At 36.5% G+C, this 27,336-nt stretch overlaps 1 protein-coding gene and 1 long non-coding RNA gene across 2 annotated transcripts in view; one reads left to right on the forward strand and one right to left on the reverse strand.

Moving 5' to 3' along the window:
- Positions 1 to 4,493: 4,493 nt before the first annotated feature.
- Positions 4,494 to 16,154, reverse strand: LOC133254928 (uncharacterized). The gene is made up of 3 exons (XR_009738812.1): positions 15,143 to 16,154; positions 7,159 to 7,225; positions 4,494 to 4,698 (listed from the first exon to the last, which is right to left on the reverse strand). It is a non-coding gene; the product is annotated as an uncharacterized LOC133254928 (long non-coding RNA).
- A 2,874-nt stretch (positions 16,155 to 19,028) lies between these two features.
- Positions 19,029 to 27,336, forward strand: part of LOC133254816 (SAM domain-containing protein SAMSN-1-like) — a 58,775-nt gene continuing 50,467 nt past the window's right edge. Inside the window, exon 1 of the mRNA XM_061429147.1 lies at positions 19,029 to 19,189. Within this exon, the coding sequence (XP_061285131.1) occupies positions 19,133 to 19,189 (57 nt within the window). The 5' untranslated portion in view covers positions 19,029 to 19,132. The remainder of the gene's footprint in view (positions 19,190 to 27,336) is intronic.

The raw sequence follows: 27,336 nt of genomic DNA on the forward strand, positions 1-27,336 counted from the left end.
CATTACCTCCACTGAATTTCAGTTGTTCCCCACTCCCTTTTCCATCCCTTTGAAGCCTGCGCATCATCTGGTAAGTATGTGTTTACTACAATGTCTCCTCCTGGGTTGATTTTGAGTCACCCTTGTCTGCTCTCAGTTTCTTTCTTTGACTGCTCCTGAAATATACTCCTTTGAGTTCTTAGGAGGAAGTGACAGTGTAGTGAGGCATTGGAAAAGAATAACAAAATAGAAAGTGAGAAAAGGGAAGAGATCAGAAGAAGGGAAGGTGGCCCATTCCCTAGCTCTAAAGCTAACATTTGTATTTACAGCTGCCTGCTAAAGAAATAAGTGGGGTTGCTTTTGGCTTGCTGTTTTCTCCCTTAATTGGCTTGTGAATCTTATTCTACATAAAGGGTTTGTCTGCATGGTATAGTGGAGTCAGAGAGGCTGGAGTTCAATTCTTGACTACTTGTCAGCTTTCTGACTTTAGGTGAGGGAGCTGCTTTGTATCTCCATTTCTTCTTTGTAAAATAGGAGATAATAACACTTTATATAGCTGTTAAGAGGCTTGAGTGAGATGTAATGATCTATAGTAGCATATCAATAAATGTTTGCTCATTTTCTTTTTCCAAAATCTGTCTTCTTCTCATCTCATTCTATACTTTAATAACAAACTAGACTGAATATATGAGCATGGAAAATGTTGGCTCTTCAACTATAAACTATATCCATATAACTCTTCTTTGAAGTAATATTTTGGAGGCATCTAAGTTCCTATCTTTGATGATCTGATTTTAAACCAATGCATGAGTCCAAATTATACATGCAAATCAAAAACTTTTTAAAGTGGAGATAATTTCCAATGCTAGGCAACAAAGCAGGAACTAAAACACGGTGTTTGGAGAAAGGAATGAAAAATAAACGAATGAATGCCATTGGAAAAGTACACTTAAATCAGTAACCTATGTAGACATAGGGAACTTTTGGCTTACTTTTGTTACCACTCTTAAATGTGCTTGTATTAGTTGTTCAGTCTTGTCCTATTTTAAATTTCTACCACTATAGGTGCTGAGACACGTCAATCACAGAGAGATAAGGCACTCTTCTGTCAATATACACGTTCACAACTGCTCCCAAATATTTTATATCTGTCCTCTCCTGTTTTGCAGGGTAAAACAGGAGATACAATACAATGTAAGGCCTCTGATCTCTCTAAAACGTCATTTTATAGGAAACACTAACAGACAACTCTTGGTGTTTGTGTATCCAGGGCTTAATAAGTGGGCAAGAAGGTCACATGACAGGAATTCACTACATCTCGTGACAAATGACAGATGAAGAGGCCAGGGGCTCCCTTAGGTCCAGTACTGCCCTTAGCTGCTTCCTTAAACCGAAATTCCTCATCTCTCTAAGCCTTAACTTTCCCAAGTGAATCATGATTTTTACATATCAGTGTCCAAGACATCTGAGCATTAACTTGTTATACAAGTTTTTCCTGTTTCTTTAGTACTCTGTGTTTGATCATCTCACTGATTTTTACATTTGTTATATTGCAACCTTCGTATTTTTCAAAATGAAATGATATTAAATTGCTTCATCAATATAATATGATTAGAAGCATATAGTTTACATTTTGAGTTATGCAATGTAATATTTTGTAACATTATCAGTTATGGTATTCAGCCGATGAGATGAAAGATACATGGAGATGGTTTATATTCATTAGTTTATCTACTTATCTATGCAAGGATGACATGTGTCTCAGGAGGTTATAAGGGAACTACAGAATGTGAATCAGAATGCCTTACCAGGGTCTGTGGCTTCAGTAAAAATAGATCCCTTGTAAAGTATGTGCGTGTGCATTTATGTTGCCTGAAACACGGAAAACACACTCAAGACTTCTGTATTTATTTTAGGATCTATTCAAACTAGTCAAGATTAGAAATGGATACTAGTCAAGTTTAGAAACAGCTAAAGAGTATATGACCTTGGAAGTGTACGTGTCATCGGTTTGAACGCCACTTACTCCAATTAGAGAGAAGTCGCTTGCTTGCGTCAAAGCTGCCGATTACTGCAGTCCATGACACTTCTAGGAAATACCTCAACAGAAATAACAGCTGTAATCCAGCATCCTTAGTATTGATCTTAGTGATAGTATGCTTCTTAACAAGTTTTTTTGCTGGGGAACAGACATTTCAAGATGTGGATATAAACCAGATTCTGCAATTAAGATAAAGAACAAGAAAAACAATTCTGAGAAAACTTAAATGGCTTACTACTGGAAAATTAATTTTATTCATATCATGGCTCTAAGATTTTTTAACTGAATTTTTAAATCAAGATCTCAATGTCAACATCATTTTAAGTGTCCAATTATATCATCATTTTTCATTGTGACGTTCCCATCACTAAGTAAAGTGATCTGGTAGGATTGAATTTCAAAATATACCCATGTCTTTATCCAGGTGACATTATGCAGAAAGGAGAGCTCTAATATAATATCTTGGACCAAACTGAGTGGAGAAGGATGTTCTTTTCTCCATCCTTTGTGTTTGTTTCATAGACGAGGACATTCTGAGCAACTGTAGGAGACACTGAGGAATAAGCTTTGGAAACTTTGCAGATTCTCTCCATCCCCCATCTATGCTCCACACTTGAGCCGGAACCTTTTATCTAACACACAAGTCTGGTCAAGTTGCTCTCTTGCTTTGACAGCAGTTCTTTAGTAGTTTCCATTCCCTATAGATCATAATCCCATTACATTCAAATCTACACTATTTACTTAATATGATGTATCAGTTTCCTAGGGCTTCCCTGGTAGCTCAGATGGTAAAGAATCTTCCTGCATTGCAGGAGACCTGGGTTCTATCCCTGGGTTGGAAAGATCCCTTAGAGGAGGGCATGGCAATCCACTCCAGCATTCTTGCCTGGAAATCCCATGGACAGAGTAGTCTGGCAGGCTACAGCCCATGAGGTCACAAAGAGTTGGACACAACTGAGCAACTAACACTTTTACTTTTCACTTACTTTTCATCAGTTTCCAAGGGCTTCAATAATCCAATACACATCCTGGGCAATTTAAAACCATAGATATTTATTATCTCATGTTTCTGGAGGTTAGTCCAAAATCAAAGTATTAACAGGGCCATGATGTCTCAGAAAACTTTATGGGAAGATTCTTAAGATTCTTCTGGATTCTAGTAGCTCCAGATATTCCGTGGCTTGTGGCAGCATACTTCCAATGTCTGCTTCCACCTTCAAGTGGCTATTTTCTCCCTGTGAGTTTCTAGGTATATGTGTCTGTGTCCAAATTCCATTTTCTTTTAAGGACACCTGTCATGTTAGATCAAGGGGTCATTCTAATCAAGGATGACCTCACTTGAACTAATGATGTCTACAACAACCCTATTGCCAAATAAGGTCACATTATGAGATCCTGAGGGTTAGGACCTTACCACATCTTTTTGGAAAGATATGATTCAACCCATTACATGTGATCTCCAAGTCCTTCACAGTCTGGCCTTAAGCCACCCGCCTGCCCCATTATCTGTCTTTCACCTTGTTAGGCGTAACTGCTCTCTGTGGTGAATTACCCCTCCCTCCCAGACCATACCAGACCTTCTCAGGCCTTTCACCCACTCATATACTCTTCTTCTTGGTGGAATGCCCCTGGATTTCCCCTGGTTTGCCTGGCCAATTCCTATTTCACTCACTATTACTCAAGTCCACTTTAGGATTTTACCTCCTGAGTAAAATGTTTCCTTATTCAGTCATATTAGCAATTTGCCCGCTATGCTTTCTCTGCTCGTGCCTCTTGGGTTGATACAGAACATATTATATTGAATTCTCAGTTTGTTGGTCTGTCTTCCCACTGAACTGGTAACTCTCAGCAGGTAATGCCCTTGACATTCCATCTTCGGACACCTGGTAGAGCTCCAGGCCCACAGCAGACATTCAAGACATATTTGTTAAACAAATAAGATACTTGCTTAACATATCTTGGAATACAACAATAACGATGAGAGGAGCTGTATAAGTAATATTTTATGCCTGTGGGGCATGCAGGTCCCACTCAGTCCTCTCTGAGTCTGTCTGATGGAGGGATTCTGCCAAATCTCTCTCCCCAGGGCAAGACAGTGAGTCACAGGAAAGGCCTTAAAGCATGCAGAGGTTTCCTAAGCTTGTGGTGGCCAGACGTGTACTGGCTTAAAGATTAACACCAGACTTCTAGTTTCCAAATTGGTACCTTCTCAAGGTGATACTGAGTGGATTGTATTCACCTGCTGATTTTCAGCAGAGGAGATGACCTTTGCAGGCTGAAATAAAGAAGTTGGCTCTGCATGAACCATATGACATACTTACCGATTGTGTTAGAGCTAAAAAAAAAAAAAAAATACACATTTCCCACTAAGTATTTATCATTTTATAAAGAAAGTTTCTTTTCTCTTTCAGAGGAGAAGTGTTAGTTTTCTAAAGTATCATCTCTACAAAGATGAGTCAAGCTTTAATATTTAGAGAATTATAGAGCCAGGTTTGTAGTGGAGATAGGACCAATATAATTTCTTTCAATAGTAAAGGAGCTATTTCACTGCAGTGAATCTTGTGCAGGGACGTTCCTAGGCTCAGGATTAGATGTCCTAGAATCAGGAGTGGAGTTGGTAGAAAAGAAAATGCAGTTGCTCATGTGCATAAAATCAGGATAAGAACTTCATAGGAAAGCTGTTAGGATAAAAAGTTATGTTAAAATATGTTCAACATTAAGAAAGAATGTTATATAAATCAATAATAGATCATTATCATCATTAGTAAGGTATGTTGACATATCTCATTGAGTTCTCCATAAAAGAGAAAGAATTTTGTGAAAGTGGTTTATAGTCTGTATGTTTCAAAATTTTTGCAAGATATTTTCTCTGATAATCTGAGTTAAACATTTGTTCTTCCTGGCATAATATCTTTTGGTTTTGAAGGAGTATTAATTCTGAGTTTGATCCTGACATTTGTCAATCCAAAGAAATAGCCTAAATTGTGCAGACCGAGTTGGTGATGGACAGGGAGGCCTGGCGTGCTGCGATTCATGGGGTCGCAAAGAGTCGGACACGACTAAGCGACTGAACTGAACTGAACTGATAGAGCTGACTTACTCATCTTTTCATCAAATACTTCCTGACCTCTTTCTGTGCCAGATACTACACTACTGCTAGCAACAGAGCTGGCTTCTGCCTTCTAGGTAACTAAAACAAACAAACAAATAAAAGAGGTTAAAAAAAAAAAAACCTCAAGTACCTATGTGCATTTAGTTGGAGAAGCCCCTCTAAGGAGGTGACATGGAGGCTGATACTTTAAGAATGAAAAGGAGCTGGTCAGGTGAAAATGAACAGAAGAGCACTTCAAACAAAAGAGAGGACTTGACCAGAAGCCCAAGACAGAAAAGAACTGAACAATGTCCAAGCACAAAGAGAAGACCAGTGTGAGTGGATCAGGGAAAGAAAGGAGACTGGCATGCACAGGCCAAGGCCAGAGATGTCCAGGCCTTTCTGTTCGTGAGAAAGACTACAGAGCTTGTTTTCAAAGTGCAATTACAAATCCACAGTTAAATGTTATCACCAAATCTAAGTGAAAGCAGAACTGAATTCTTCTGTAGAAATTTCCCTTGGTTGGTGGCTAAGGATAAACAGCATATTCAAATATCATCCAGCATGTGACGATGAGAGAACTGCAGGTTAGACTAGTCATTACGCATGTATCAGCTTTGGAAATCAGTGGCCAGACATGGTATCAACAAGTTGGGTCACACTGTGACCACAATCTAGAATGAAAGTAAGACTTGAAAGCCTGGGGATCTACTGCTTTTCTGTCTTTGCATTTGAAGGAGAAAGCATGAAAGTAGCATTAGCTGAGGTCTTTTTTTGTATCAGGAATTTTATACATATTGTCTCATTTAATCCCAACAATAATCTCATGAGGAAACATTATTTTTCCCTTTTACCCATCAGGAAATTCAAAATTGGAGAAGTCAAATGTTGCGCTCTAGTTTATATAGCTTGACTCGACTCAAAGCTATGTCAGTCTTCTAAAGTCCACAAGCTCTCATCACATCACATGCCTCCATGACAGGTAGAAAAGTGGACCCCCAAGCCAGACTTGCTCAGCAGAGGTCTAGTAACCAGAGGCTGTGATTGCTTTAGAGGTTGCTTATGGTGGTTGGAATCCCATGCCCTTAAAAATCAAACAAAGAATTCTCTCTCTTTCCAAAGAGATATCAGGTTTCAATTAACCAGTTAGTTTTCTTAGGTTGCAGGGCATTGATGTTAAGGAAATTATTTGCTTCACCATACTACTTGATTGACAAAGAAAAACAGACTTTTCTTTCATTTCTCACAAGTATAATTGCAAAAGTTATGGAAAATTTTCTTATTCAAGAAGAGAATGGAATTGAATTGTGGGTAATACACTTGTAAACTCCTGTAAATGATCACTTGATTTCTCCCTTCCCAGAAATGACAATACAAATGCTTTAAAATTAGAATGCAGAAAGGTTTCTGAGGACCTGTGCCTTGCTGTGGCTTCGCGCTTTAGGTGGAAACCTCAGTCTATGTGTTGGGTAAGGGAGGGCAGTGTGTGCTATTTATAACATACTTGTTCTCTTAAGACCTTCTACCATTACTTTTGAATTAAAAGGTAAAAATGGAATTCCATTTAAATAAAACACATGTATACATGCATACACACACATGTATACATACTTTATAAATATATATATATGCATATATATGATGTGTGTATACATATATAATATTATGAAATTTGATTTTGCTATAGTAGACATTAAAACATTCACCATAATCATGTTCCACTCCATTTCTTTTGTAATTAAACTGATATGCAATTAAAGTATTTTATCTCATAATTATAGTCAGAGTTGAAGAGATGATCACATTAGGGGTTTGGGTTGTATAAGTAAGAGGCTAGACAGCTACTAACATTTACAGCTTTACAGTTTTAACATAGCTTCAAATGTTAAGGAATGAAAAATATTCTGATCACTCTTGAATCTGCTATAAATTTTTCTGGCAAGTGTAAGTAGAAAGGAAAAAAGTAATTTTGTACTTCCTATTTAAGAATAGATTTCTGAAGAAAGGAAGCTCTTATATATCTCTCCAGGAATATTTTATTAATTACATTTTTTTCAGTAGTTAGAGGAAATCATGGTCTATTGATCAGCATAGTCTACCTTCCTCCTGTGCTTCTGTGGAAAAAAGTACAAATTAAGCAGAGGATTTTTTTGACTTTAGAAGTACTTTTAAGCCTACACTTTTAAACTAAATGAAAGACTTCTAAAAATTCTACAATGCTTTATAATTTTCAAAAGTTTAACACACACAAATCTTGTATAATTCTATGATAATCCTTTTTATTCTTCTCCCCCTATATTGCCACTTCCTCCCTCCTTCTCAACACTGGTAACCACTAGTTTATTCTCTGTATTTGTGAGTCTCTTTCTTCTTTTTTCTTTAAATTGCCCATTGTACTTTTTAGATTCCACATATAAGTGATATCATACAGCATTTGTCTTCCTCTGTCTGATGCATTTCACTTAGCATAATGCCTTCCAAGTCCGTCCATGTTGCTAAACAGGGCAAAATTTTAATCTTTGCTATAGCTGAGTAGTAGCCCATCAGGCATACTTACTACATCTTCTTTATTCATTCGTCTGTTGATGGACACTTGTGTTGCCTGCATACCTTGGCAATTGTGAATAATGCTTCTATGAACATTGGAGTGCATATATATCTTTTTGAATCAGTGTTTTTACTTTTTTCAGATATATACCCAGGAATAGAGTTGCTGGGTCATATGGTGGTTCTGCTTTTAGATTTTGAGAAATGTCCATACTGTTTTCCATAGTAGCCGTACCAGTTTACATTCCCACATGCAGGGTAAGAGGTTTCCCTTTTCTCCGCATCCTCTCCATCATTTGCTATTTATGTTCCTTATTAATAGCAATTCTGACAGGTGTGAGGAGATATCTCTTTTTTGTTTTGAACCTTATTTCCTTGATGATTAGTGATACTGAGCATTTTTCATGTGCCTGTTGTTCATCTGCGTTTCCTCTTTGGAAATATGTCTATTCAGCTCTTTCACCCATTTTTAAATTGGGTTCTTTGGATTTTGTTTGCTGTTGAGTTGTATGAGTTGTTTATATGTGTTGGATATTAATCCTTTATCAGTCATATTCTTTTCAAATATCTTATCCCATTCAGTGGATATTTGCTTTGTTGATGATTTCTTTTGCTGTGCAAAAACTTTTAAGTTTAATTAGGTCCTATTTACTTTTGCTTTTGTTTCCTTTACTCTAGGAGGCAGACCCCCAAAATAGAACTGTGATTTATGTCAAAGAATGCTTTGCCTATGTTTCTTCTAGGAGTTTTGCAGTATTTGATCTTACACTTAGATCTTTAATCTATTTTGAGTTTATTTATGTAGATAGTGTTAGGAAATGTTCTAAACTCATTCTTTTACATGTATTTGTCCAGTTTTCCCAGCACCATTTATTGAAGAGACTATCTTTTCTTCACTTTATAATCCTGCCTTCTTTGTTATCAGTTAAGTGACCATAAGTGTGTGGATTTATTTCTGGGCTCTTGGTTCTGTTTAATTGATCTATGTATCTGTTTTTGTGCTGATACCATCCTGTTTTGCTTACTGTAGCTTTTCAGTATTGTCTGAAGTCAGAGTATGATTCCTCCAGCTCCATTCTTCTTTCTCAGGATTATTTTGGCTACTCAGTCTTTTGTGTTTCCACACAAAATTTTAAATTATTTGTTCTAGTCCAGTGAAAAACATGATGGATATTTTGATAGGAATTGTATTGGATAGATGGATTGCTTTGGATAGCGTGGTCATTATAACAATATTAATTCCTCCAATCCAATCGTTGGATATATCTTTCCATGTGTTCATGTCATCTCCAATTTCTTTCAGCAGTGTTTTATAGTTTTCTGAGTATGGGTCTTTTCCTTCCTTAGGTAGATTTACCCCCAGGTATTTTATCCTTTTTGACACAATGGTAAACGGAGTTGTTTCCTTAATTTCTCTTCCCGATAGTTTATTGTTAGTGTATAGAAATGCAACAGACTTTTGTATATTAATTTTGTATCTTGCAACTTTACTAAATTCATTGATGAGCTCTGGTAGTTGTCTGGTGGCATCTTTAAACTTTTCTATGTATTGGATCAAGTCATCTGCAAACAGGGACAGTTTCACTTTTTCTTTTACAATTTGGATTCCTTTTATTTCCTTTTTTTCTTTTATTGCTGTGGCTAACACTTGCAACTATGTTGAATAAAAGTGGCTATGTTGAATAAAAGTGATGAGAGTGGACATACTTATACTTGATCTTAAAGAAAAACAGGGAATTTTAATAGTACATGTACTATGCTCAGATAATAATTAATTTAAAAAATATTTTTGTGCAAAGTTAATTCAATTTATTCAGTCAGTATTATATATTACGAACAGAATTTCCTTTTAGCCTAATAAGATATGATTCAAGAAATACTAGATTATATTCTTAGTTTAAAAATTGCTTTGAAGATTTTCAATAAAACATTTGTTAATTGTTTTAGGCTATAAATAATGAAAAAGTTAACTATTTTCACAGGATACTGTATTTCTGTGCTTGTGAGAAGAATCTACAAACATGGAGAGAACACAGTCATTTAAATATGAGAATGGGTTTCTATTGAAAGACTTCATATTTGTTCCTGCCTTCTTCCTACTGTGTAATGCAGTAGCCATGTTTTATATCAATCTTAAATGTTATAAATTTGAAGTGGCAGGACAGGGATCAGCTTTATGTAATTAGCTACATGCTCCATGTAATTAGGAATTTAGCAAGTAAGATAGAGACACACATGTTTTCAAGGGCAGAATGAAGAAGACAGTTGGAGATGATAAAAATATGAATAGTTGGAAAAACTAGACTCTGCTTAAATATAGCATATAATCCATAAATATCTACCAAAAAGATGCAAACCCATTAAGACAAAGGCATTTGATAAAAGAATAGACTAGATGCCAACTAATGTTTGTGATGATGGAGGGTGAATGGAGGATTGGAGAAAGTCAGTCTCAGAACCTGCAGGAAAGGATGCTGCAATGAAGTGAGTCCATGTGCACCAAAGAGCCCCTCAGAGCATCAGCATTTGAAACCTGCAAGGAAGCTCCCCCACTCCCCCAGAGTTCACTCAGGACATGGGAGGATTATTAATAGAATAATCCTGATGATCTCAGAACAAAATTCCAGAACCTGTCATCTAGGGTTTTCTGATAATATGGCTTGATTTTTTTTGATGCTCTTGGCAATGTATCAATAGCCAAAAATCACTAGACATTTGAAGAAAGCCTCAAAGGTGAAAGCCAGAGGTCAAAGCAAACAGAAGAAAGAAATCAGAAAGAAATGAAGACAACAAAAGGAACAGAAGGAAATTATAAAATGGTAATCAATCACCTCAGAAAGATAAGAGAATATATTCCATTTATTTAGTTAGTTCTTAGTGTTTAGTATATGCCAGTCACTTTTCTACTAACTTAATAATGGTTTGTTATTTAATCCTCTTAGCAATTCCTTTGAGGTAGCAACTACTGTCCATTTTAAAGAAAGGTTAAGTATAGTATAGTTGGTTAAGTATAGCCAAGGACATCTTAGAAAATTGCAGAACCATGATTTGAACCCAAATAGTCATCAGCCCTGGGATTTCTTTGGAAGGAATGATGCTGAAGCTGAAACTCCAGTACTTTGGCCACCTCATGCGAAGAGTTGACTCATTGGAAAAGACTCTGATGCTGGGAGGGATTGGGGGTAGGAGGAAAAGGGGACGACAGAGGATGAGATGGCTGGATGGCATCACTGACTCGATGGACGTGAGTCTCAGTGAACTCCGGGAGTTGGTGATGGACAGGGAGGCTTGGCGTGCTGCGATTCATGGGGTCGCAAAGAGTCGGACATGACTGAGCGACTGATCTGATCTGATCTGAGTCAAGCCTGGAAGGCTGCAGTTCATGGGGTCACTGAGGGTTGGACACGACTGAGCGACTTCACTTTCACTTTTCACTTTCCTGCATTGAAGAAGGAAATGGCAACCCACTCCAGTGTTCTTGCCTGGAGAATCCCAGGGACGGGGGAGCCTGGTGGGCTGCCGTCTGTGGGGTCACACAGAGTCAGACACGACTGAAGTGACTTAGCAGCAGCAGTCTGTTTGAAGTCCACCCTCTTACCCATTATATTTTACCTCCTTTTCAAGAATTAAGAATAGAATATTCTCAAAGCTTTACTTTTGTTTAGTTAGTCTTTAAAATAGATTACTAAAATATACCCTTGAAATAAAGCTAGGACCTCAAAAATAACCTGTACCCATCTACACTGAACGTCCTTTCCATCTCCCTGACTCTCTCCACTCAAGTAATCATTACATTAAGCACTATGTTCCTCATTCATTTATTTTATTTTTTAAAACTATATATGTATATTTTCTAAAGAGTTTCATGCCATTTAAAATTCTTTTGTGAACTCTTCTTCTCTTGCATTTCTAAGATTCATCCATATTGTTGCATGTTAATTGATTTCATTACATGTTACCGCTATATTTTAAAAAAAGAGCAAAGTGTTATGAAAGAAAATAATCAGAAGTTTTACAAAATACAACATTATAGTTAAAAGAAAATATTTATTATAATGATTAGTAGAAAGGTAATTGAATTTCCTAGAGAGTAAAAAAAAAAAAAAGGAAGAAGAAGAAGGAAAGGAAGGAAACAGAGAAATATATCAAAATGAAAATATCAATCAGGGTTTCTAACATTGTCTTATTAAAATTTCCAGAAAGAGAGAATAGAGAAAGAGATGAACCATTTATTAATTAAATAGACCTTAAGGTTGTGTTTTTCCAGTTTGAAGAACTATTGAGTGAGCAGTACAGAGAATGAAACAGTAATGTATATTAAGACATATACTATGACATTTTAAGGCATACCAAAGATAAAAGGAATAATATGTATATATTCTTTCTGTGGGGGCAAGACGGTTAGGAGAAATCCATCTACAATAAACCAGGAATCAAAATAGTGTTAGACTTCTCAACAACAACTTTGGAAGCTAGATGACAATGGAGAGGCCTTCTAGATTCTAAGGAAGAATGAAGCTAGAATACCAACTCAAAATTGTGTTCGAATGTGAAGGATCTACAAGGTCCTAAAGCATTTCCATTAAGGAGCTATGTTTCTATAAATGAAAGAGTAGACAAAAAAGATGATGTGAGACTGAGGTCGAAGAGAATCCAAACCAACAGGTGGTTGGGAATTTCTATTTCAGCCTTAGGATTGCATCCTTAGAAAACAATCAAACCCCACTGAATGAAGGAAAAAAGAAAATTTAAATGTTTGGTCATTTACAATTATAAATATGGTGAGTAAACTTCAATGTTCAAAATAAATCAGTTGATTAATTTGTTGTGGGCATTAATTTGGGATATATTACCCATTATGAACTCCAAAAATAAACAACAAAGGGAACACAAAACACTATACCTAATTTTACTTATTCATTTACAATATTTACAAAATGATAATAACTATTGATCTAACTAAATAATTAAAAGGAAGTTGGGAAGTGAAAGGAGTACAAAATCCTCAAGGACAAAACGGGAACCAATAGATAATGTCTAATACATAAGTCAAGAAACTATGGGCCTATCTTATAGAAAAAAATTAATTTAACTAATGAGAAAAATTGTTTTAATACTAGAGGGATCATACAAAGAATTGAAATAAGTCTGGGAAAAATAAAAGGATGTGACAGGGAGCTTCTTTTTTTTTATTTTTTAGGGTAAGCATTTTCATTTCTACAAAATATGAAATGACATTTTGAAGTGTAAAATGGAAACTATATAAATGTGAAGATTATGACCATAATTTGGGTGTGATACTGAAGCAAGCAAAAACAAATGAGATGAAATGTCAAAGGTTAAGAGAATAATAAATACTTTTTAGAAACATAAAGTGGGTTTCTATAGCTCCAGATCAAGGAGGAAATAGAATACATTTATTATAGTAACTGGAGATCAATTTATAGATGGATACCTTATCAAAAGCCATCATAAGGGAACTTCAGAACCTAGGAAATTTCATAACATGAAGACAAATCTAATCTGTGCTCCTACCTCGATTTTAATAATTGTGAAATTAGAGAAAATTATTTTAATGACAGCATTGGGGGGCTTTTGATTCTTCTTAGAGGCACTACAAAGTAGCTTGGCTTGAGGAAGGACCCTGAAAAGCTAGAAGGTTTGTCCATGTGATGTTAAGTCTTAATTGAAGAAGAGGGCTTTAGACTAGTTACATGCTTCCTTGGTTTCACATTTTATACACACCTAAAGATTGAGAGCCCCTTGGACTGCAAGGAGATCCAACCAGTCCATTCTAAAGGAGATCAGTCCTGGGTGTTCTTTGGAGGGAATGATGCTAAAACTGAAACTCCAGTTCTTTGGCCACCTCACACGAAGAGTTGACTCATTGGAAAAGACTCTGATGCTGGGAGGGATTGGGGGCAGGAGGAGAAGGGGACGACAGAGGATGAGATGGCTGGATGGCATCACCGACTCGATGGACGTGAGTCTGAGTGAACTCCGGGAGTTGGTGATGGACAGGGAGGCCTGGAGTGCTGTGATTCATGGGGTCACAAAGAGTCGGACACGACTGAGCGACTGAACTGAACTGAACTGAAAGGTTGAAACACTTTCCAATCAGTAGCTCAGCTTACTCTCTCCCACCCTCAAATAAATCACTCCTATTTTATGTCAGGTCTTTAGGTATAACTATGGTACAGAGTGATGTTTATGAAGTAGGATTTTGGATTGAATCCTGACTCCACCACTTCCTAGCTATGCAAACTGGACATGTTAACTAACCGCACCTGGAAGTTGGGAATGATAATGTTAGTACCAGCTTACAGAGATTTTTTGAGAGTTACATGGGAAATATGAATGAAGCACAGAGCACAATGCCAAGCATATAATAAGCATTCAAAATGATAACTATCATTATTATAGTTAACTTTGAGAATGACTTCATGAATATTAAACCTTTAATCATAAAGGTATGAAATTTTGTTTTATCATTACTTATTGTGGCAACCACTTAGAAAATATATATTTATAATTTGTTGAATAACCTAAGTAATTTCCATATAAGAGCTTCCCAGGTGGCTCAGTGATAATCTGTCTGCCAAGCAGGAGACATGGGTTCACTCCTGGTGTTGGGAAATTCCCCTGGAGAAGGAAATGGCAATCCACCCCAGTATTCTTGCCTGGAAAATCCCTTGGACAGAGGAGCCTGGCGAGCTACAGTCCATGGGGTTGCAAAAGAGTAAGACACAATTTAGCGACTAAACAACGACAACAAATGTGCATATATTTTAATCAGATCCCCTGATTGTTTTAGTCACTGATGACTGGTCCTCCTCATTTTTTTTTTTTTTTTTACTCAATCTCCTCTTATATTGTTTCAAACATCTTGTCATGCATAGATGTGATCTAAGATGTTCTCTCTTTCAAAACAGTTTTTTTTCCTGTATGATTCTTTAGGTTCACCATGCATCTCAGACTGTTAATCTTCTTTGTTTATCTCACATCTCTATTTCTCCTAGAGTTAAGATAGTGAGATAATGCACTACATTATCTCTTCAGAAATTTAAAATAAGAAATATTGTCACAGGGCCAAGTTCTCTCCCAAGAGGCTTCCCAAGATACCTAGGGTGCGACCAGCAACTCTCCTCTATCAGAAACATAATGTTTTGAGCATACCAAGAGTGGACCCTTTGGGATAACCTTGTGGGATTAACCACCATGACTTTTTTAATATTTATAGTGAGAAACAGCAACTGCAGAGTTTCAGGGACTTGTTGTCCTTATGAACAATGCATTCTCTTTCTGCTGACGGGAATTAATCTGAATCTGAATTTGATTTGAATTTGATTATTACATCTTAGCAATCTGCCAGTAAATATTTTTTGGACTGCTGAAACAACTCTTTTATGTCTCACTTTACTTTCTCATCAAATACACCGCAATAGCTGTCATCAATTTGCAATTTCTTTACAATTTTGACTTACCCACTATGACGCAGAGGTTGTAATTGACATACATGCCACAAAGTCCCAGGCTTTTTTCACCTTGCCTGGGTTAAGACCATTAAGGTAATGTGTGAAAACAAAGCACCAAGACTTTGCTCTTTTGCAATTTCCCTGTTTCAGAATATTTTTTAAGCAACATGTGGTTTAGTTCAGTCATGATGGGAAATTTTTGTGCTCTGTACTGACTTTCTACCTCATTCCTGCTCTATATACCTTTGACTTAAGAACTTGCTATATCACTCTGGGTGAGTCATTAAACATTTCCATGGATCCAGAATTCCACAAAATAGAAGATAATTGGTCACAACATTCGTTACTGTGTCAACTGAGGTTTTTTTTGAGGGCTAAGGTGTTTAATACAGATTGTAACAGAACCTCAAATGTCATATATGTCTTTTAGTCTTCAGAAAACTTTTTCTTGAGTAGAAGAGAAGGTTGGAAAATTGCTTCTCCCATATTTAATTCTGAGGATCAAGTTCAAGTATTATTTATATTTTGAATATTTCTTAGAGTCTTGATGATGGTAAAATGCCTAGAGATCATAAAAGTAAGATTTTCTTCAGCTTCAGTCCCTGGGTTGGAAAGGTCCCCTGGAGAAGGAAATGGCAATGCATTCCAGTATTCTTGTACCGGAAAATCCCATGGACAGAGGGGACTGGCAGGCTACAGTCCACGGGACTGCAAAGAGGTGGGCACAACTGAGTGCAGTGCAGAAGCTGCTAGAGTGCAGCACTTTTAAAAACTGCATATAGTCCAGCTATGGTCACCATGAATGTGACTATTTTCTACTCTTTAGTTATCACTGTAGAAATATAATCTATAGAAAACATTATTCCGAGCAAAACTATTAAAAGCTTCTGCGTCTTTAAGATCCATGAACATTTCTTGATATAAAACATCTTTTACGTAAGTAATTCTTTATTGGCATTTCCTTTTATTCTCACCAAAACCCTAACATGTAGTAAGCACATTATCATTCCCATGTTATTGACCAAACTCCGCAATTGAGTTAAATTTCTATTCACAGATGAAAAAATGGGGGCACAGAGGTTGTAAGTGTTTCAATAAGAAATACATTTTTTCATGACTTTCAGTTTCTGAAGTTGTTGTTGTTGTTGTTGTTTTACTTAGATCACTTCTTTAACTTAAGCACCAACAGAAAGTTTGAAAAGAAGCATAGTTCTAGGGAATTACCCAACTTCAGAGTACTCAGGTTCTTTAGTGTCATACCCTGTCACTATTTGGAAACTACCAGCCTGATAACTCTTGAAAAATATAAACCTGCTCTTAATATCCAGTAGAAGAAGCATAATATCTTAACAGGTGTATTCCTTCAATTCTGTTACAGAACATAAACTATATTTTAGCTACTCAGGTGGCTTGATATATTATCAGACAGCACAAAACAGACAATTTAATATTTGTTAAATGAATCAGTGAAATGTGAACACTAGAACTGGGTTTTGGGGAGGAAGGGCTTAGAGGTATGAGTAAAGACTGAGAAATAAGGTCAGTTGATTTTTCACCTAGAAAAGCTGCTCATTAAGAATATGGTACCACTGTTTTTCAACCCAGGGGTTTTATAAACAAAATCTAGTTTGATTCCCTTAACAAGCTGGTTTTAATAGAAGTGGAGTTTCAGAGATTTTACAAGTCTCCCTTTGGTAAATCCCTAAGTAATAAGAAAGCTTGAACTTCTTGCTTTTACTTTCCAGGCTATGTTGGTTTTGACATTATAATAAAAAATGTTAAATCCTGTAGTTTGATGGGGAAATTCTTTCTAAGTCATATTAGCTCTACTCCAGGACTATTAAATAAGGACTTGGGATGCTTCATTTGAAGGTACCATTGATCCACTGGATCACCACTCTATTAGCAATTATCAACATATGGCAATGCAGTTTGTAGCAGAAAGACATCTGGTTAATTGAGGGTTCTATTTAATTTATTTCCTTATTAATCAGGAATTTACAACATAAGGAGCTTCCCTGGTGGCTCAGATGGTAAAATTGTCTGCTTACAATGCTGGAGACCCAGGTTCGATCCCTGGGTTGGGGAAGATCCCCTAGAGAAGGAAATGGCAACCCACTCCAGTACTCTTGCCTAGAAAATTCCATGGCTGGAGGAAACTTGTAGGCTATAGTCCATGGGGTCAAAAAGAGTCAGATACAACTGAGCTACTTCACTTTCACTTTACAGCCTAGTAATGTGTTCACAAAGTAACATTATGCATAATAATTTACTTCTGGATTCATATTCCTATTTATATGAATTTCATCCATACTGTTCTTTAAAATGTGCATATATGCTTTAAATAGGATTCAGTTCAGTTCAGTTGCTCAGTAGTGTCTGACTCTTTGTGACCCCATGAATCACAGCATGCCAGGCCTCCCTGTCTATCAACAACTACCGGAGTCCACCCAAACCCACGTCCATCAAGTCGGTGATGCCATCCAGCCATCTCATCCTCTGTCGTCCCCTTCTCCTCCTGCCCCTAATCCCGCCCAGCATCAGGGTCTTTTCCAATGAGTCAACTCTTCACATGTGGTGGCCAAAGTATTGGAGTTTCAGCTTTAGCATCAGTCCTTCTAATAAACACCCAGGACTGACCTCCTTTAGGATGGACTGGTTGGATCTCCTTGCAGTCCAAGGGACTCTCAAGAGTCTTCTCCAACACCATAGTTCAAAAGCATCAATTCTTCAGCGCTCAGCTTTCTTCACAGTCCAACTCTCATATCCATACATGACCACAGGAAAAACCATAGCCTTGACTAGACGGACCTTTGTTGGCAAAGTAATGTAAAGTAATGTTTCTGCTTTTGAATATGCTATCTATGTTGGTCATAACTTTCCTTCCAAGGAGTAAGCGTCTTTATGGCTGCAATCACCATCTGCAGTGATTTTGGAGCCCCCCAAAGTTAAGTCTGACACTGTTTCCACTGTTTCCCCATCTATTTCACATGAAGTGATGGGACCAGATGCCATGATCTTAGTTTTCTAAATGTTGAGCTTTAAGCCAACTTTTGCACTCTCTTTCACTTTCATCAAGAGGCTTTTTAGTTTTTCTTCACTTTCTGCCATAAGGGTGGTGTCATCTGCATATCTGAGGTCATTGATATTTCTCCCAGCAACCTTGATTCCAGATTGTGCTTCCTCCAGCCCAGTGTTTCTTATGATGTACTCTGCATATAAGTTAAATAAGTGGGTGACAATATACAGCCTTGATGTTCTCCTTTTCCTGTTTGGAACCGGTTTGTTGTCCCATGTCCAGTTCTAACTGTTGCTTCCTGACTTGCATACAGGTTTCTTAAGAGGCAGGTCAGGTGGTCTGGTATTCCCATCTCTTTCAGAATTTTCCACAATTTATTGTGGTCCACACAGTCAAATGCTTTTCCATAGTCAATAAAGCGAAATAGTTGTTTTTCAGGAACTCTTTTTAGTATTGTTTAAAATCTAGCTTATTACATCTTCCAATAAGGTTTACATGGGAATGCAAAGTTGACTACCCTGAGTATTCTCTTCATTTTTTACATACTATAAAGTTCATATCTCAAGTTTTGCTTCATTTATTAGCTCAGATGTTTTCTTCTCTCTACTTATCTCTACCTATCTATCTCATGGAATGTGTTACAGATTTTTATTTTTTTATAAACTGAAAAAATGTGTTATTTTGAAATCTTCATGGCCCTTATAACTGCAGGGATGCTGATGTGTGAGGTTTAGTTAGGGATCTACCTCATAGAATATAGCAAGAACAGAATGTTAAAAGTTACCAAAGAATTACTGTTAAAAAAAAAAAACTTTACCCATGTAGATGTGAAGTCATATCCTGACCAAAAAGAGGAAGTGGCAGGTTACTAGATTCAAACTTCTCTGTGGCTGTACACATTAGAGAGCACACTGCTGACAGTCTTCAGTCATTTCTGTAACACCAGAAAGTGCACTCATTTGGAGTAGTGTGAATTCAAAATGCTGAAGAGAAAACCATCCAATGCTTCAGAGAAGGAAAAACATCAAAAGCCTAAGGTATGGTGATTTCATACATAGTCAAACAAAACCAATGTATTTAACAGAACGCACGCAGAGACACATGGTTTTTATCTGCCCATAAGAAATCAGTTCAACCATATGGTTGAAAGCTTCATGGCAAATATGGGAAAAACTGAATCGAACATTAGCTGTTAAATGATAGCTGACAATTATTGTCTATGTAATTTTATCTTATAGGGCATATTTGATTATTTACAACTGTAACTGAACTCTGAGCTCATACTGTCAGCTCCATGGAAATCATTTTGGTGATCTCTGAAAGACTGACATTATGAAATCTTTGTGTATATTCTTTTTTTTAATATAAATTTATTTATTTTAATTGGAGGCTAATTACTTTACAATATTGTATGTTCTCAATAACTATAAAGGTGGCAAAGTCTATTTAATAATCTACCAAGTGCATTTTATTTCTTACAGTCTCAACTTTTCATAATGCATTATGAGAAGGTTACAAAATAGAGATGTTTTGATTGAATATTTGATGTTTCTCATTTCTTCAAACTAAAATATGATAGCTTATTATAGAGGCTATTTTTACTACTTTCTCTCTTGAACTAGCTCCACTACTTGAGAGAGGATTGGGTTGTTTGGGAAACATCAAAACTCCATAATGTATAGATTTGTTGAACTGATTCTATTTGAAATGTTATTCTATTCTTTGTCTTGAAAATAATTGTTAATGACTACTTAAAAAAAAGGTATGAGATAACAAAGTTTGGATTCTATTGTATGACTCTAAATTAGTTTCATTAGTATCATAAAGGAAAATATCTCTGAAATACTGGTGTCAGCGAATTTTTCCAAAACCTATACATTTTTTTTAGTTTCTTAGGTAAACATTTTAAATATGCTTGTAAATAAACAATAACTGAGGTCAAATGTCTTTTTTAGAGGGTTGATTTATTATCTATTATTGGAATTTATTTGCTTGGTACCTTCCAGACAGAAAGGAATTGGTAATTGATTGTGAACTTTTGAATTGTCATGGCATTGAACAATAGTCAATATTTTATATTTTATAACTCTTTGCAAGTTACCACAAAACCTCTCTGAAGGAAACTAAAAATAAATGATTTCTGATATTTGGAAACTGAGAATAAATGATTTTCAATATTAATTTTTTCTGACAAAAAGGCCTGATAAAGGATAGGCAAGCATTTCTACTTAAATATAGCTGGATAACATATCATGATTTCTGTCTTTTCCCCTAGTAGAATAAAAATGCAAATGCAAGGTAACATTTCCCAAAGAGTACAACAAGCATTGCTTACCTTTCTATTTAAGATTAATTTTCTACAAAATTTGCTTGATTAAATGCAACCAACATTGAGTTGACAAAACTAGGTTTTAGGGAAATTAATTCACAAAAATTAATTCAAAGCAGTGGTTTTCATCTAAGTATTTACAGTTTAGAGTTAGAGTACCTCATAAGAACCCTATTATGTAGTGAGCTGCTATCATATTTATGTCATGGAACAACTTTCAAAATGATATTTTAGTCTATGATTATCTTTTGCCTTAATTGCAGGGGCTATTGTAATAGAAGTAGAATATTGTTCATATTACTGAGTTTCTTACTCATAAATGTAAAAATATATTTGATAAAGTATATATCTGAGAGCAAAATATATCACAGAAAATAGTCACATTGGAAACATTTTTTGTTGTGAATGGATTCCTGTTTTCTTTAGATGGATGGTTTCATTTTATATGAATTTAAAGAGATATGTGAATGTATATGAAAAAGTATTGTTCATACATTCCAGCTAAATCCTTTCCTTTTAATATGGAGTTAATATTTTTTTCCAATTATTATAATTCTGTCTTAGAAATAACTTTGCTTTAATTCATGTTTATTTTACTGGGTAATTTTCTTTATGTACTTTATGGACAAAAAGCCAAATCCAGAAGAGATGGTGGAGATTCCTACAAATAAATGACTAGTAGAATGAGGATTTCAAATCCTTCATTGACTAGAAGGGAATATAGGGCCTGTGTTTAGAAAGATAGAATAGAACCATCAAGAAACCAGTCTGAAATATAGGGAATTACTGTCTACATGGATTAACTGCATCCAGACAATCATGCACATCTCCTGACCCAGAAACGTACACTTTGTGCTGCAGCTTTTAGCATTACATACTCAGTCGTGTCTGACTCTTTGCGACCCTGCGGCCTGTAGCCTGCCTGGCTCCTCTGCCCCTGGGATTTTTCAGGCAAGAATACTGGAGTGGGTTTCCTTTTCCTCCTTCAGAGGATCTTCCCAACCCAGGGATCAAAGCGTGTCTCCTACATTGGCAGGCTGATTCTTTACCACTGAGCTATCTGGGAAGCCCCCTTGTGCTGTATTCTTTCAAAATTTCTGAGAGAGATTTCCTTGTTTTTCAGTTGTAAGTGCTAAAGTAGGTAAGAAGCAACCACATTAAAAATGAGGAAACTATTATTTAGTCACGCAGTTCATGTTAACTCCTGTGGCTTATAGTACAGGTGACCTAATGTGCTGCTGGGCTTACTTGCTCAGCTGTGTCCAACTCTTTGTGACCCCATGGACTGTAGCCCACCAGGCTCCTCTGTCTATGGGGATTCTCCAGGCAAGTATACTGGAGTGGGTTGCCATTTCCTTCTCCAGGGGATCATTCTGACCCAGGGATGGAACCCCCATCTCCTGCATTGGCAGGTAAATTATTTACCCACTGGGCCATAAGGGAAACCCCTATACCCAATTCAAATCATGAATGCATATTATACCAAACATTGTTCCTTAAATATGAATTATGAAGCTGTTCATCTGAAATGGAAATAATGGAGAAGGACTTTGTTATTAGTATTTTAAAATATATTTTAAAATATGTCCGATGGTTGTAAGATGGTTCAAAATGTCCATGGATATATAATGCAGCAATAGGTTTTATGAGCTTATATTTTGAACTGTGGTATTGGAGAAGACTCCTGAGAGTCCCTTAGACTGCAAGGAGATCTAACCAGTCCATTCTGAAGGAGATCAGCCCTGGGTATTCTTTGGAGGGAATGATGCTAAAGCTGAAACTCTAGTACTTTGGCCACCTCGTGTGAAGAGTTGACTCACTGGAAAAGACTCTGATGCTGGGAGGGATTGGGGGCAGGAGGAGAAGGGGACGACAGAGGATGAGATGGCTGGATGGCATCACCGACTCAATGGATGTGAGTTTGAGTGAACTCCAGGAGATGGTGATGGACAGGGAGGCCTGGCGTGCTGCGATACATGGGGTCGCAAAGAGTCTGACACGACTGAGTGACTGAACTGAACTGAACTGATACAAAATAATTTATTATTTTCTTATGAGACTTATCAATGTCCATATATCAAAAAAAATCAAAACATATCAAAGTACAGTTTTACCATCTATAATTGATTAGTATGTCTTCTTTTTCATCCTTTATTTCTCTATTTCTCCAGTTTTGGTATGGACTCCTTTCTTCAAATAGTTCATAAATAGGACCAATTGCATTCACATGTATTATAACAGATTCATATTGTAGGTTAAGAAGGAGAAACCAGAAATATTCCATAATTGTTATAATTCATGTTATAATTCATGTCTGTTATAACTCATGTCTCACAAGTCTCTTTGTGCATGTGCGTGTGTGCACGCGAGCATGTGCGTTCAGTTACTCAGTCTCGTCTGACTCTTTGTGATTCCATGGACTATAGCCTGCAAGGCTCCTCTGTCCATGGAATTTTCCAGGCAAGAATATTGGAGTGGTACCATTTCCTACTTCAAGGGAACTCTTTATGGGGCATGCTGCTGCTAAGTCGCTTCAGTCGTGTCCGACTCTGTGTGACCCCTTGGACGGCAGCCCACCAGGCTCCTCTGTCCCTGAAATTCTCCAGGCAAGAACACTGGAGTGGGTTGCCATTTCCTTCTCCAATGCATGAAAGTGAAAAGTGAAAGTGAAGTCGCTCAGTCGTGCCTGACTCTTAGCGACCCCATGGACTGCAGCCTACCAGGCTCCTCCGTGCATGGGATTTTCCAAGCAAGAGTACTAGAGCGGGTTGCCATTGCCTTCTCCGTTATGGGGCCTAAGTAAGTACAAATTAAGAAAGACATTTGATAAATTTCTTCTTGATAAATGATTGAGTATTCTACATTTAGATTAGTCAGTCCATAATAGCCTTGCTTAACATATTAGATAGGTACTGTACTTTCCTTTTTTAATTTTGTTTTTACCTTCTCATCACTAGTATCTACTATTTATTGTGATGTAAAAAAATTTAAGCACATCTAGGACTCAGAGTTCAAAATATATGATCTCAGTGAAGTGAAGTGAAAGTCACTTAGTCTTGTCTGACTTTTTATGATTCCATGGATTATACAGTCCATGCAATTCTCCAGGCCACAATACTGGAGTGGGTAGCCTTTCCTTTCTCCAGGGGATCTTCCCAACCCAGGGATCAAACCCAGGTCTCCCACATTCCAGGTGGATTCTTTACCAGCTGAGCCACTAGGGAAGCCCAAGAATACTGGAGTGTGTAGCCTATCCCTTCTCCAGTGGCTCTTCCTGACTCAGGAATCAAACCAGGGTCTCCTGCATTGCAAGCGGATTCTTTACCTACTGAGCTATCAGGGAAGCTCATGATCTCATTACACTCTATAAATGCTTAAATTATAGAATGAGATTTTCCTTAACTATTTTTTCTAACTGAACTGTGCTAGTTTGCTATATTTATTATGGGGTTATTACATACCAGTGTTTAGAACTTTTTGTATGTTTATTTAATATTTGTAACATTTCTGTGACAGAATATCTCTTTTTAGCCTTGTAGATGAGAAGGTGTAGAGAAGGTTAATAAACGTAACACAAATAAACACAGAAAAAAGCAAAACTGTGTAGTGTGAAATACATATGTCAATTTCTGGTACTCCTTCATTATTATGCCACAATTACAAGCTTAGAGACTGTAGATATTATTAATATTTCTGTCTTAGTTACCAGCTGAATTTTAAGGAAAGCTAGGACAATGTATCTTTAAGAGCTTCTGTAAGTTGGAAAGGAATTTAGAGGTTCTCCATTCCTGTCTCTAATTAAATGCAAGAATTCCACCTGTCAAATCCCTCCAGATGCCCAACCAAGCTTTAAAACTTTAAATTGTAAAATAACAATAAGAACAACTTTGCTAGTATTCAAGTGCTCAGATTGTCAAAAATATCATGATCTAGTATTGAGATAAGTAAAAGCATGTATTTCCCTCCTAAATCTGGTATAATACCTTCAATGAAGTACACTCTTAATAAGTATTTGTAAAAGGAATGAATTTTCTTGATTTCCTGTATGCAACCTGGTTCAAATATGAAAACTGACCAGTACTATGTATTTTCATTATTCTTGTTTGCAAGTCTATTAGTGTGTACATAAGAAAGTTTGTATGTCTGTGTGTAAATACATGTAATTCATTTCTAAGTTTTATTTAAGTTTTAAGAAAGACTCCAATATGTTGTGCAAGAATCCCTAGAGTGTCCCATTGTTACCTAACAAGTAGACCACTGTTCCAGGTCAGGAAATATGGTAGAAACTTTGAAAATAGAGAAGGAGTAGACCCCACAGAGGCTCTGACACTGTAATTAGAACAAGTTGACCTCTATTTGGCTGGGATTAATGATCTGTGTTAATAAATTTTAACTGAGGTTTTTCTTTTAGTAAAGGAGATTCAAATACCGCTGTTATTTTAAAGGAAAACTTTGGAATAATGGCAGTTCTGGAAATAGCGCTTTTATTTATTTATTTTTTTTTTTACCATTTTTTAAAATCTAAAGTGCATACTAAATGAGACACCATTAGTGTCACAGATGCTAATTTTCACTAGCAGTGACTGAAGTGGCATTCTTTCCCATTTGCATTTGATCCTAGCAATGATGAGAGGTGATGAGTTGATTATGAGTTGTTTTCACCGCACTGCCCGCTGTGCAAATTTATGCTCCTAGACAAGGATGACACATAGTTGTGGCATTAAAGAGCTTTCTTCATTGCTTTTCCTATCAAGACTGTTAAGATATATTTTAACTCTTTTCTAACCAAGTATAAGAAAAAAGGTGAAGTGTTTATTTGAACTGGTGCTTACTTTAGACCAAGTAATTACACAAGGGGCTTATGGAACTCCTTCCCCTAACCTCCAATTTACAGAAAAGAAAACAGCCCTGTAGATATGAAAAATTTTGCCCAGGATAGCATAGCTGGCAAAAAAAAAAAAAAAGTTGATTTGAGAGTATACAAGACAACTTTTTTCTTCTAAATCTGGGGGTTTCCCATTTGCTCCTTATTTTTGCAGCTTTCCAATTGGCCTTGGTGGTAAAGAACCCACCTCACAATGCAAAAGACATTAAGAGACATGAGTTTGATCCCTGATGGGGAAGATACCCTGGAGGAGGAAATGGCAACCCACTCCAGTATTCTTGCCTAGGGAATCCCATGGACAGAGGAGCCTGGCGGCTACAGTCCATAGGGTTGGTCCATAGGGTTGCAAAGAGTCAGATATTACTGAAGTGACTCAGCATGCATGCACTTCTTTTTGCATCAGCATCTGAAGTATAATTTTCAGATTTTAATTTATGCATTTTCAGTTAAACATTTTGGATTTTGAAAGAACGTGATTCCAAGTAAGGTATGCAATATACGATGTAGGTAATACTTTAAATCCATTTATTCCATTAAAAAATGGTGGGTATAAATAAATGTTTATTTTTACTTTTGGTTATTATTTCTCTGTGCCACTAAAAAAATCTCTCAAAATGTTCTCTTCACTTATGTATTTAGTTAGTATTTATGCCATATTTGTTTTCTAATTAATATTTAAAGTAAATTATAATGCAAACCTAAAAACAAATAGCATAAATCAGAAGAAGAGAGAGGATATACCATGGTAAAAAGTATCACTGAGCCACCAAGATTGGGTTGAAGGTGATTCTAAGTACTTGCCACTGATTTTGGTCCTACAGACCAGCAATATTGGCATTCTAGAAGTTTGTTAGAAAAACACTGTCTGGCCTACCCCAAGCCTATTAAATCAGAATATACATTGTAGTGAGATAACCAGAAGTTCTGTAAGATCTTTAAAGTTTGGAAATGATGTCTATATTGATGGCTTTTAGCCTAGGTTGCCCATTTAAATCACTGAAGAGTTTTAAGAAATACCGATTATTGGGTTCCATCTTCAAATATTCTGATTTACCTAATGTGGAATGTGCCATCAAGAATGTTTAAGGTTTTCCAATCTGGAGATATTTTTTCCTACTAATCTCTTCAAAAGACTTAGAACTTAATTCATTTTTTCTTTCTTTCATTCATTTTTCAAAGCTGTAAATATCTATTGAGTGTTTGGGAATACAGTGGTGAATAAAACAAAGATTCATGTCCTCATAGGATTTATATTTATTAGAGATGACAGACAATAAATGAGATAAATATGTTAAATACAAAGTGTGCTAAGTAATGATAAGTGCTAAGAAGAGAAGGAACAATATGAAATATTTGGGACTAGGGAAGACTTGCTGAAAGTGGGACATCTGAAAAGGATATGAAGGAAATGAAGAGCTGGCCATGACACTGAATAAGGAAATCTTATTCTAGGCCACAGGAAGAGCAAGATCAAAATTCTGAAGGTGGAGGTGAGTGTTCCTGGTGTATTTGAGAAACAATAAATCAGAATATACAAAGGGAAGAGGAGTCACAAAGAGTTGGATGTAGAGGGTCCTCTTGGTCATGGTCATTATAAGGATTTTAGCTGGTATTAAAAGATTTTGAGAAGGACAGAGAAAAATCTGGCTTACACGTTAGTGGGCCAATTCTTGCTTTTGTGTTTCACATACACTGAAGAAAGTGAGGGAGGAAGCAGGGAAAAGAGACCCTTTAGGAAGTTTTTACAGAAATCAGGAAAGGATAATGGTGACTCACACAAGAGAAGTGGCAGGCTAGGTGTTGAGAAGATGTTGAATTGGAGATTTATATGTACATACTGTAAACTTTTGGAGGTATAAAAAATGAACTTACACATGGGCTCTAATGGTAGTAAACAGAAAGGCTGCCACTGTCCTGCCCCGTTCTTGCTTCTATCTTGTGTTCACACATCAAGGAGAAATGCCCTTATC

Source organism: Bos javanicus, chromosome 1 (assembly GCF_032452875.1).
Source record: "Bos javanicus breed banteng chromosome 1, ARS-OSU_banteng_1.0, whole genome shotgun sequence".
Taxonomy (NCBI): Eukaryota; Metazoa; Chordata; class Mammalia; order Artiodactyla; family Bovidae; genus Bos; species Bos javanicus.